We start from the raw sequence: 12,674 nt of genomic DNA, 5'->3' as shown, positions 1-12,674 counted from the left end.
CCTTGAGTCCTTCTCCTTCTTCTCTTAGGCGTTCCAATAGGCTAAAAGCACGACCCAAGTTTCTTGAAGACTTTCATTGTAACTTCTCAGCCACCTTTGTAGGGTTCGAAGTGGCTCGATCTCAATAGGGTCTGGTTCTCAATTAGAGGAAATATGTGTTGGAGCTGTTGTCTGATAGTGGACTACTTGGAGCCAAGTGTGCTTCTACCCCTATAGAACCAACTCTCCGTTCATTGCAGAACTAAGGAGAACGACCTCTTTCTTATCCAGCTATATATCGATGACTAGTGGGAAGGCTGTTGTACCTCACCAACACTAGACCTGATATATCTTTTGTAGTTCAACAACTTAGCTAGTTTGTCGCTAATCGTATGCAACCTCACTTTGATGCCGCTTGTAGAGTTTTGCGTTACTTAAAAGGATGTCCAGGAAAATGTCATTTTTTCCCACGCAGAACAACTTAGTCCTTTCTGGGTTCACTAATGCCGATTGGGATACATGCCCTGACACCAGAAAATCCACAACCAGTTTCTGCAGTTTCCTTGACTCCTCTTTAATCTCCTGGAAGTCTAAGAAGCATAATACTATCAGCCGCTCTTCAACAGAGGTTGAGTACCGTGCCATAGCCATGTTACAATGTAAGATATAATGACTTACTTATCTTCTCCATGATCTCCGTGTTTCGATTTCTGCTCCTGCCATGGTCTATTGTGATAATCATGCAACCATTTGCTTAGCTCACAATCCATCTTTTCACGAACGAAGCAAATATATTGAACTCGATTGTCATATCATTGGAGAGAAGATTGTTTCCAGGTTACTTAGGTTATTTCCAATTTCTACTACACAACAACTTGCTAACTCCTTTACTAAAGCACTTCATCCAATTGTGTTTCATGATTTTATGTCCAAATTGGGTCCTTATGACATTCACAATCCAACTTCAAGGGGGGATGGGATTCAATCTGAATCGTTACGTGTGTAGTTTAGTGTACAAAAGTAGTTTTTCTGTTTTTCCTTTCTATTACTCATTGCAATTATGATTAGTTATTTTTTGTTTGCTTGTGCCAAGTAAGCATTTCCCTCTCTTTTTCTTGTGAAAGGTACACAGTATAAGTATTCATTACTTTTTCATTAATGAAATACCATAATTTAGTTTTCCACTATAAGAATAAGGTTAAAAATTCAAATTTAGACAAATAATTTGGAAAAAAACATTTGACCTACCGTACCCGAATCAAAATTATAAAAACAATGAATATATTAAATAAATGTAAAGAACTCAAATGACAGAAGGCATTCTCCCTTCCCCATATGCTAACATTCCCTATTAAATAAATACCTAAAGTCAATAAATATAATAATGCATTATATGTGTCTGATGCTCGTGTTTGTTCTCCATATAAAATCAGCCATATATAAATGAAGTTATGATGAAATCATTACCTTGCCTTTGTCTCATTTTGACAAGTGAACAACCGGTGAAGTTAACAAAACAGGGAGATAATAGAAAACATTTTAGAGTAGAATTTGCTTTACAATATCGAGCAATCCTAAGTTGATTTATATAACTTACTTTAATTTTTATTTAATTTTTTTATGGTTAATACATACATACATATATATATATATATATATATATATATATATATATATATATATATAGGTTTCACTTATTTCTATTTTTAGTAAATAACTATTTATTATAGGAGGGTACCAAATATTTACTCATGGTAGAATTGTACAATATATCCACTCATCAATTACTATTTTAATACAGTTTTAATTCCTCTTGAGAATCCCTCATACAACAATTAATTTTAATAATTTGGCTAAACCGAACAGGTAATTAAATAAAACAAATTAAGGCAACCCATATATGTATACGCGAGAATATAATGGCAGTTGAAAAAGTTTAAGTGCATTGCATGGAGCATGTGATGCCGAAATTTAATTAATATAGAACAACTGGAAGTTCAGAAAGTGAAAAGGAAAATCTGAAAAGGACTTATTTGGATAAAGTCTGAAGCATTTCAGGGAAAGTTGGCCAGAAACCAAACCACAATAATGCGTCATTTATTAATGAGGATGGTAAGCCTAACAGTACTTGGAGAGTTAACGTCATTACTTAATGTGTTGATATTTTAACTAACAGAACTATTGAGGAAGCCAACAACTGCACCTTTCATGTTATTGCTTCTAATCGATCATCTTAACCGGAAGCAAACTGTATGTTAACATCAAAGAGGAGATGTGCTTATGATAATTGGTGTGGTTCCCATCAAGCATCAAATTAATTTATTGCTTTTGTTGGTTAATACAATTATAGATAAGAATGAAAAGAATTCGCCGCGATGATCTTTTATTCTCACGATTTCTCTCACACACACAGATTAATTAAATTTAAAGAACCAATTAATTTTGATTGCATAAACCCTTATAGGCTTGATTTATCTCATATTTTTACTCGACAATCAGAGTGGTCAAATTCGACCATTATCTACATTTGGTATAAATAAATCCTTCGGATCTACGCACTTTAAGAACAAATTTTGGTGTTGACAGCTGAGGCTGCTGTCCCCATTTCTTAATTTGTTTGGTGTTTCTTTTGGGCTTTAGCCCCGTTTTGTTTACTAAAAAAATAAAATAACAAATTTTGAGACACTTATCTCATTCAAGCCACTCTCACAAAACATATTTAAGTTTATAGAGTGAGTTTGTCCATAAAGTTTATAAGCAATAATATATTTATCATCAATTTAATTTAAAGTATATTGTGATTTTAATATACAAAAATTTAAAACTGAATATGTTTTAATACAATCTCATTTTGATTTTTCTTTATATTCCCAGTTTCCCACCATGGAATAGGGTCTTAAAACTAAAAAAAGAGGAGTCATTAACAAGAAATAGCAACAATTTTAGGAAAGCAATAATAATGTTTGCTTCTTCGCATGTATGTAATTTAACTTGGACTTCCACTTCTCAGAATGCGAAGAAAATAAATACGCGTCACGTACAAATTTGAGGCCATCCCTATTCCCTAAACTCCCATGGCCGAGTGCAATAATTTTAGATGTACAAATACTCGTGGATCCAGGAAAATTTCTTTAATTTTTTTTTGTAAAAAATATTTAAATTAACGCTTGAACCGGTTCATAATCTAGTTGCTTCCATAACAAAGAATGAAGAAATCATGGGAATGAGTATATGTCAGAGGAAGAAGAATAAATTTTCTCTCTAATCAATTTGCGTTGTTACGTTGTTTTAATCATCTCTGTACGTTGCTACGTTGCTAACTAATATAAGAATAAATATCATTTTTGGTCTATAATAAAAAATTCGATCCCCACTTTACTCCATTATAAAAAAAAAAAGTCACCTGGTCCCTATGAAATTTAAAGTAGACCTATTTTAGTGTTTTTGAGATTAATGTAAGTCTTTTTTAAATTTGTGAGGGATCACGATTTTAATTAAATTGATCTACTTTGAATTTTTTAAGGTCCTCTTCGAGACTAATTTTTGGTAAAAGACTAAAATGGGGACTACATTTTTTGTTAGGGACTTAAAATGATATTTACTCCTACTATAAGTATTGAACCAAGAAACAAATAATAACCTACCTGACTAAAAAAAAAAAATTAAAATCCAAAATCTCGTATCCACACTTGGAAGTGATGACATGTGACTCAACCTGGGTCCGCCAGTGTACTATACCAATGCATTACTATCTTTTCCTACTTTTAATTTTACGAAATTCAATTTATTATTTTTATTTGGCATTCAAAGATATTAAAATAAATTATAGCCATGATGTGCTATATTTTGGGTAAAATATCAAAATTGTGGTACCAAACGGAGCAATTAGCAACTACCGACACGTCACGTGAACACATGCAATGAAATCCCCGCAGTGTGCCCCAAGAACAATCGACCTATTCGTACGGAGATATAATTGCATCAATATAATGTTTATGCTATACTGCTATAGAATGTATAATAACTTTATAGAAAAAATATTTGTCCTTTTAAATTACACAACTTATATTCTTTTACTTTTACAAAGAGGTGGAACTCACATCTTTATATTTTTCTGTCCATTCTCTTTTATTCTTTATCTATCTTTTTCTCTCATTTAAAATGACACAATTTTACATTTTTTAAAATAATACACACTTTTTCCTAAGTTTTATAGGTTTCTATTGATTATGAATATAAGTACCCAATCAGTTGAGAATTTGTTTTTTGGCTGACCATTATTATGTTGTTGAAGCTTTTTTAATGGTAATTTGATGGAGCTTACCTATGGATTTTCAAGGAAATTATATATCGGATGTATATGTAGGTATTCTTTTTTTATAGGTTAAAGGGAATAGAACACACAACTATACATACACCCACATCACTAGGCTAGCCCCGGTGGATAAGTGCGAGAAAATAATAGAGAAAATTTATGCTTAAGTTAAAATTTATTCAACCAGATTTAAGTATTATAGAGAAAATAATTGCTTTATGTTTAGAATATTCATATTTATAATTGGGGAAATACCAATTTTGAGAAATCCCCAAATTATATTCAATAAGTGCGAGAGCTGTTCAAATCACCATCAAAAGAGCTTCATCAACATAAATATAGTCGGCGCAAAAATATTCAGATCTAATCAGTACCAACTACCAATTTTGAAAGGACAAAACCTGACCCACAAATTTTATTGCAGACACAAAATCGGAACTTGTTTTTTCCTAACCTAAGATAAACGTTCAATTGTACCAGTGTGGACATGGTTTTTCTTACTTTATACTATACCCTTAAGCTACAATCATGATGATGTATATTTTGGAGTTATTCAGAAACATAATAAGAACTTTTTTATTACGTTTAATAAGAATCTTTATAGAAACATAAACGTTCAATATGTTGCATTTCATTATGGAAAAAACTTTTTTTATTTTAAGTGTTTGCAGTCTGTTTTCTGATAAAAACATGAAATGTGCATTATTTGTTAGCCATCACATTTTCCTTTTCAAAGTTTTTATGAATAAAGCATACCACATTTTTATTTAATTTTTTTTCCTTTAATTATTTGTGGTTGGAGGTTTGTTGATATTGACAAATCAAGAGCGTAGAATGTGGACTGGAGAGTAGCCGTCATTAATGTAATCTTATCTCAACGGATAATATTAATGTGGCCAGTAATTAGATACAGCAAAGGAATATGTATAGTGGTTACAATTTGATTAGAAACACCAACAAATTCTAGACCTAAACCTTTAAATGAAAAAAATAAAGAAAGAAAGATAGATCTGAGTCTTTGATTGCATGCACTGTATTGTTTTGCACAAAATTGTTTGAAAGCGACATGACTGCAAATTAGGTCCGCTGAGTTTGTTTGCATTCTACAAAAGAATATTATTTTTTCTCCGCTTCTAATGAAAATGGAGACTTGTTCGATACGCTAGTGGAACCTTATGGACTACGAATTGAAGAACTGCTTCAACTTTTATCAATTTTGACCCCACTCATTTGAGGTCGTGTGGTGCCAATGCCGTGGCTTCAGCCTCTCACATCCAATCGAAAATTGCAACGTTAATGATTCGTATTTATACAATAACTTGAATATGAAGAAAATAATAATACAATAATAAAATGTTTGGTACGAGGATTTTTTTTAAATTTTCGGAAAATTATTATTGAAGATTTTATTTATCTACTTTTGATACAAGGATTGTGAAATTTTTCTAGGAAATCTGATTTTTACATTATTCTAATTTGTGAACACTTTTTAAAACAAAATACTTTCCAAGAATATCACTAAAGGGTGATATTTTTGTATTCTCATATAGGGGAAAATATTTTGGCCTCCACGCCACTAGTGCGGTGATGGTGCCACAAGCATCAAACAATATTTTCTTCCCGCATCAATAGTGTGGTGATGACACCACTAACGCCAGCAGTGCATTTTTAAAAATCACTCTCTATTTTCAAAATATTTGACAATCAACTAAATATAAAATTAAAAAATTTGAGTCAATACTTTTAATAATATTTTGATCTACTAAATAACTTTTTAATCATATTCCCATAAAATTCATTTTATCATCGAATTCCTATTATTACGAGCAAATGCAAGCATCATTTAAGTAACATGGGTGGTTTTGATCAGGTGTAGTTTGGGCCTGTCCATTGGACATTGTTTCAGAACAAGTTTGGGCCTGGGCCTGGGTCTGTCAAAGACGAAGCTTTGTGGCATTGTCATTGTTGAGGTCAAGGTGCAAATTTATAGAAGAAAGAGATAAATATGCTAAGAGCTGTAGCAGCGGTTCCTCGTACACCCTATTTCACTAGGTTTGATGCATTTCAAATTCAATTAAGTAATTAATATGAATATTTGAGTTTTTTTTTTTTTTTTTTTACTCGCATTGATTTTGTGTTGTGAATGAATGAAGCGTTTTGAGGAAGATGAGTTCCTCAACATCACCAGCATGTCCTAAGTTCGTTTCCGTAGAAGGCTCTGATATACATCGCATAAATAAACCTGATGGTAACCTAGCTTTCGTCTTTATGCTTTGACTTTGACCCCATTCAATTATGTTTAGAATCTCACATGTTAAGTTTTTTGATTCAGGCTTCAGATTCAGTCTTGTCTCATATAACATATTGGCTCAGGTATGCCCATTTCTCAAAACAAGATCTTTTGAAACCATTTAACTTACTTTATGGTTAATGGTTAATATATCACATGAGTTACACTTATTTTTTACTTTTAGTATAAAGAGAATCTCCTAGTGGAGCACTAGCTCTGAAGATTTACTCCATAAATGTTTGTTTGTAAAAAACTTTTAACCGATTATCTGTTTGATATCTTGTTCGGACCCTGTAACTAACTGTAACTGACTAACTGTTTGTTGTCGATGTTTTAATGTAGACTTATGTGAAGAGCTCTTTGTTCCCACATTCTCCTTCCTCGTGTCTGAGGTAAAGTGCTTTGCAATTCAAGTTTCAAATAATTATACATCAATAATTTGATTTTTACCATAATTGATTTTGCTTTCTGTAGGTGGAAGCCTCGTTCAAGTGCAATTTTAGAAGTTCTCAAGAACTTGGGAGCTGATTTTTTCTGCCTACAGGTATTTTTTTTATTTTTATTTTTAATTTTTTTCTGTTTATTCTTGTTCTCTTCAAACGTTTGTCTTGCATTTCAGTTTGTTGATTACTTTCTTTCGAATAATCTTATTCTTGTTATCATTAATCATTTCAGGAAGTTGACGAGTTTGATAGCTATTACAAAGGAAGCATGCTGGAATTAGGGTATTCTTCTATTTATATTAAGAGAACTGGAAAGAAGCATGATGGTTGTGGATTATTTTACAAGCATGACCGGTAAGTTCCACTTTTGTGCAGAACTCAAGTGACTTCTAATTTTTCATAGAGCAGTTTATAATGTGGATTTTAACTAGGGTTACAGGACCTATGACTAGTGAGTGGATAGGATTTTGCACCTGGATACAAGCTTTTTAAATATGGAGTAAGAGAGAATTATAATAACTTTGCTAATCCAAGGGTCCAAAGTCTGTGTTTTATTGGTTTTTAAAATTGAAATTTGTTTAATATTGTTGTTATTTAAGAGAGAATTGGGAAAACTTTTTTATTTAATATTGTTCTGATGCAATTGTTGGTTAATAAGTATACTGATAAATGCAAAAATTCTAATGTAATTATGTGGTAATTGAAACAAGCAATAATGGTACTATGCTACTTATTGATTAATTAGTATTCAGATAAGAGTGTGTCTCTTTATCTCTCTTCAATATTTTCAATCTCATCTTTTGGGGTTAATTGTTGATTAGTTATGTTATTTTTTTATTTTATTTTTTTCATTTTATCTTAACAATGGAATGGATGTGAATCTGTGATTAAATCTTTATTGATGCTCTTTTGGTCCTTATATCTCAACACTTATTAACTTAAATAATCTTTTAAAATTTATCCTTACCCTGTGCTGTTTAGTGCAGAGATGGTCTTAGAGGAGAAAATAGAATACAATGATCTTGTAAAGTCAATTCAAGATGGGAACTCTTCAAATGATGATGAACACAGCAATGTCCAGACAGATAAACAAAAGGATGTTGCACCCACAAATGGTTGGTGGAAATTGAAAGAAAATAGTTCTGTTTGAAATAAATATTTTCTTCTTAATATTAAGTATTACCACGTTTTGATTCTGGAACATATACTGTTTTGATATTGTTATAGACTTACTGATACACTGGTGGAAGCAAGCTTTCTTTCTGCTTCCTTTTTGTGTTGCTGCTATTTTACCCTGCTTTCCTTCCTTCAATTGATATATTTTCTCTCTCTCTCTCTCTCTCTCTTTTTGTTTTTGTTTTTTCATTTTTTAAGGTTTTTTCTGTTATCTTTTGCCTGCATCGATTGTTTCAGCACAGAAAGTTAGAAGTTGCTGTTACATGCATGCCTGTACAGACTACAGAGTGTGCTTTTTCTTCATTAACTGATTTTCTGATCTAGGACCTAAATCGAATACAGAAGATCGTGGAGATCCCAATGATCCTTGTGTGAGACTCAAGCGTCACTGTGTTGGAATTTTGGCAGCATTCAAACTCAAAGATCCCTTTTGTCATGTTGTTATTGTGGCCAACACACATATTTATTGGTAATGAAGTTATTCTGTGCATTTATGTGTGCGTGCTCTTTTTCTTTTTTTCTTTTTTGACATAATGAAATTTTGACTTAATATGGATTGAGTTAGGTGGAAATGGGTTTGCTTAACTTTAGTGGTGGAATTTATAAATGACTTATAAATTTCTGCTTCAGGGATCCTGAATGGGCTGATGTCAAGTTGGCGCAAGCTAAATATCTTCTATCTCGCTTAGCACAATTCAAAAAGCTGGTATCAGATAGATATGAATGCATACCTGAAGTCATTGTGGCTGGTGACTTCAATTCTACGCCAGGAGATATGGTGCCTATGCACTTCTAAAATCTTCTTGACTATATTTTAGTTTTGTCTAGATTCTGTTTCCCAGTGCCTTTGCCGTATTATTTCTTGCCTGACTCTTGTCTTGGTGCTTAAGTTAGGTGCTAGATTAAGCTTATTCCCGAAATCATTTTTATAGCACAGAAGTCCCGCATGATGCATAAATCTGTTGTCAACGCATGGATTAATCCTCAATCTCAAAAGAAAAGGGAAGAATGAAAATAGTTTCTGGGAAAGGGAAATGACAAAATGTGGCCAGAGATATCATAGTTGAATGCTGTACACTTCACCTCCTTTCCCGGGAGAAATGGTGGAGATAGATTTATTTAAAATGATAACCTAACTGAGCTAGTAATCTTTAAATTCTATGAATTTGACTAAAGATCTTGTACACAATTGAATGTTAATAGGAAGGAATTCATAGAAAACTGTTTATTTTTGTTCAAAAAGAAGATGTAAAACTCTTTGTATAAATAGCAAAACCAATTCAACCCATGACGTGATATTGTAGAATGTAAAAAATAGCAGTATTTCGGAGTTTTTAGTTAGAATAAGAATAAACAGTGCGATACCATGAGGAATTTGTATTGCCATAGATCTTTTAGTGTATCCATTGGTTCATCCATATTACTGGAGTCATGCTTGAGCATTTGTTCATAGCTTTGATGTTCTTTCAAAATTTGAGCTGTATTTCTTGCAATGTTCTAACCTATTTAATCTCCCATTTTTTGCAGGTTTATAAGTACCTCATATCAGGCAATCCGTCATCAGAATTGATGTCTGACTCTTTAGAGGAGCCTCCTATTCCCTTATGCAGTGTATATGCTTCTACGAGAGGAGAGCCACCATTTACAAACTACACACCTGGCTTCACTGGAACACTTGACTATATATTATTTTGCCCCTCTGACTGCATTAAACCTGTTGCTTTTCTTGAGCTTCCAGACCCCAATGCAGCTGATATTGTTGGTGGACTGCCAAACTTCAGTCATCCAAGTGATCATCTACCAATTGGGGCTCAATTTGAAATTATCAAGGAATAAATGTTCTTGTATGCCAAGTGCTATTTGAGTTGTCAGTTGTTCATGTTCCATCTCCTTTCCCCTTTCCGAATCTTGAAGTAAGATGAAAGCAAGGCTCTGGAAACAATTGTACAGTGAATAACGTCATTAAATCAACACAGCCACCTGGCAAGAAGGCAAAAAGCAAACACTTTGAAGGAGATTTTGTTTTATGATGAAAATTTCATAGTGTGAAGAACCTCAACACATAGGTTTGACTTCTTACTCCCTAATAAAATTGCAGCTGAATCTTTTTAAGAAAGAACGTGGTTACATTTGTATATTTGACAGTTTAATTTTTTTTTTTATTCTCATATTTTGGTAAGCATATATCTCATTTTAGACAATTTACTCTGTTATGTATTATTGTTGTAGAGAAAAAATTTTGGGGAGTAAATCAATGTTGCCAATCTTCTCTGTTGATATTGAAGTTAAAGTTATAAATTCTGCTTATTAGATAATATCTGTCCTTGCATGCCATTATAACTTACAGGGCCCTTTAGTATTATTACCGTAATCTTTTTCTGTTCGTTATTATTGTTTTTTTATGCTTGTAATATAAGTTCTAGAACCGACCATTTGATCCAGAAAGTTGATGATCATCATGATAGTGATATTACTGGATGGCCGTATGATAACGACTAGCAGTTTAATACTAACCAATTGATTCAAGAAGTCAGTGGTCATTGTCAATTCTTTTTGTCAGATTATATATCACTGTTCTTGTTGGGAATTCAAGTGTGAGTGATAAAATCCAGCATTGGGAAGGAATGAGCTAATCATAACATATATAAGTGAAATGACTCATTAACTCAATGCTTTAAGGTTTTGAATTGAGAATGGTATCTGGTTGGTCAAATTTAGTCTATCGATGGTGGTCCCCAGCTACGGTCGTAGGGTATTTGGAGATAGGAAGAATATATCAATATAGGGTTTCACACTTAAAGGGGAGATTGCTGGGATATTAAAGTATGATAGAGTTTGATATTGATTAATAATGAGCTAAGTGAAGTCTATATAAGTGGGAGGATCTCTGAACTTGATATTTTAAGATTTTGGGTTGAGATATGATATTGGACCCATGAGTTCTCTAACTTAGACCATAGCAGAATACCTTTCCTATATACTATCAAATTCTGAGTAATAATTTATTATTTACTGATGGTAATAACAGAGTCCTCCAGTATGGAGTTGCTAATTTCAATAGCTTTTTTTTTTTGGGTGAAAATTTCAATAGCTTTTCTTTGCAGCGTTGGTGCAGCAACTCTGTTAGATTGGGAGGATAATTTATCATGATTATATCTTAAAACAATTTGGCATATTTTAAATGACTATTTAGGAATAATTTTTATATTTATTATTTCATGATTTGTTTTATATTTATTTAATTTGGATTAAAAAGTTTTAATAATTTGTCTTTTGTAACTTATCTTGTCACATCTTATTGCATAATTATAGATTACAAATAATATTCCTAGTATCACCTTGAAAATAATTTCTTCTTTCAATTGTATTGAGTTCAACGGAACTCGATTTCCACCTAATTTATATTTTGTGTTTTTTGTTTGTTCTGAATTTGTGTTCATCCCATCTTATCACAAACTTGCTCCATTTCATCTTGTGTTGTAAACTCAGTGCGTTTCATGTGAACTTTTAATTAATTGGCTTTCGTCTCCTTTTGGGATATATATATATATATATATAATTTAGAGTATTTTATATATTTTCATAAGAACAATCTTATATTTATTTATATTCGATGATTTACTTATTTCTTTAATCAAAATTAAAAGCATAATATTACTATAAATAAAGACTGGTATTTTGTCTTTTTATAACATATCCTATCACATAATTGCACACTAAACAATATTCGTGTAGTCCTTTCCTACTTATATCCTTATAGTTTCAACAAAATCAATTTACATGTTTTGCTAATATAGGAAATGTCGGATTACATTTGTTTCATAGCTTAATTTGCTCTGCATTATCTTTTAATGTTAACGACTCTCATCTGTGTATTCAAGTGATTCTTGGGTCATTTTATTGTCACATCATCTCGTTAGATTGCAGCAGGGCCGTCACGAATTGACACACAGTTATGATTGGTGCAATTTGTTTCAAGTCTGGGACCACGAATACTACAAGTTGCAAGTTGGGGTAGGTTTAGCCGTTAATTAGGTTCATGTCCACAAGACTTCACCTTTCCAAGGTTTGTTAAGTTCACTACGCAGTTGCTCCTTCAGTCAATTTAAAGTAACTATACAATCAGTCAAGTATGTGTTAGGCTTCCGCACGCTTCAACGTGTGCTTCATTATAAAAAATGGAGTTCATGAACAAAGTTTTCTTTAGGCAAAGTTCATATTTTAAACATGTCAATGATGAAATCATTTTAAAACATTTAGCTGTCACATTGCATTATAAGCCAATAGATGAAGGCCTTGGATAATAGATCCTTGTCTCCGAAATTTGAACCAAACCCAAAGACATATGGTGGGGATCCTTGTTTCAATGGAAGGTAAATACCATTTTTCCCTTATGCCATGGGAAAGAGTACAGGGTAACCTTATTCCTAGGGTCAGTATCAGAAACTTTAATTGGGGTGCCGTGTGGGGC

At 32.4% G+C, this 12,674-nt stretch overlaps 1 protein-coding gene across 3 annotated transcripts; it reads left to right on the top strand.

Moving 5' to 3' along the window:
* Positions 1 to 6,254: 6,254 nt before the first annotated feature.
* On the top strand, positions 6,255 to 10,693 carry LOC133303911 (carbon catabolite repressor protein 4 homolog 4). Of its 3 annotated transcripts, none has more exons than XM_061503884.1 (10): positions 6,255 to 6,346; positions 6,448 to 6,542; positions 6,627 to 6,667; positions 6,927 to 6,976; positions 7,059 to 7,128; positions 7,260 to 7,381; positions 8,009 to 8,142; positions 8,546 to 8,672; positions 8,834 to 8,981; positions 9,731 to 10,693. In XM_061503884.1, exons 1-10 carry the CDS (start codon positions 6,300 to 6,302, stop codon positions 10,037 to 10,039), a joined length of 1,143 nt encoding a protein of 380 aa, XP_061359868.1. In that variant the 5' UTR covers positions 6,255 to 6,299; the 3' UTR covers positions 10,040 to 10,693. The 3 variants fall into 3 exon arrangements, with proteins under 3 accessions (XP_061359868.1, XP_061359867.1, XP_061359869.1); XM_061503883.1 differs by having other exon boundaries at positions 8,528 to 8,672; XM_061503885.1 differs by having other exon boundaries at positions 6,346 to 6,372; positions 8,528 to 8,672.
* The last annotated feature ends 1,981 nt before the right edge of the window (positions 10,694 to 12,674 follow it).

The sequence above is a fragment of the Gastrolobium bilobum genome, unplaced genomic scaffold (genome assembly GCF_033153095.1).
Source record: "Gastrolobium bilobum isolate Gb01-03AN ecotype WA unplaced genomic scaffold, APGP_CSIRO_Gbil_v1 utg15030, whole genome shotgun sequence".
In the NCBI taxonomy this organism is placed as follows: Eukaryota; Viridiplantae; Streptophyta; class Magnoliopsida; order Fabales; family Fabaceae; genus Gastrolobium; species Gastrolobium bilobum.
The sequence above is the reverse complement of the archived record's forward strand: the minus strand, read 5'-3'. Positions and strand labels throughout refer to the sequence as shown.

What these genes read in the sequence shown, in the direction of transcription:
- LOC133303911 (XM_061503883.1), top strand. Translation starts at nt 6,300, where the DNA reads ATGCTAAGAGCTGTAGCAGCGGTTCCTCGTACACCCTATTTCACTAG. An exon ending in CGTACACCCTATTTCACTAG is followed by an intron (nt 6,347 to 6,447) that starts GTTTGATGCATT and finishes GAATGAATGAAG; the next exon opens with CGTTTTGAGGAAGATGAGTT. An exon ending in TCGCATAAATAAACCTGATG is followed by an intron (nt 6,543 to 6,626) that starts GTAACCTAGCTT and finishes TTTTTGATTCAG; the next exon opens with GCTTCAGATTCAGTCTTGTC.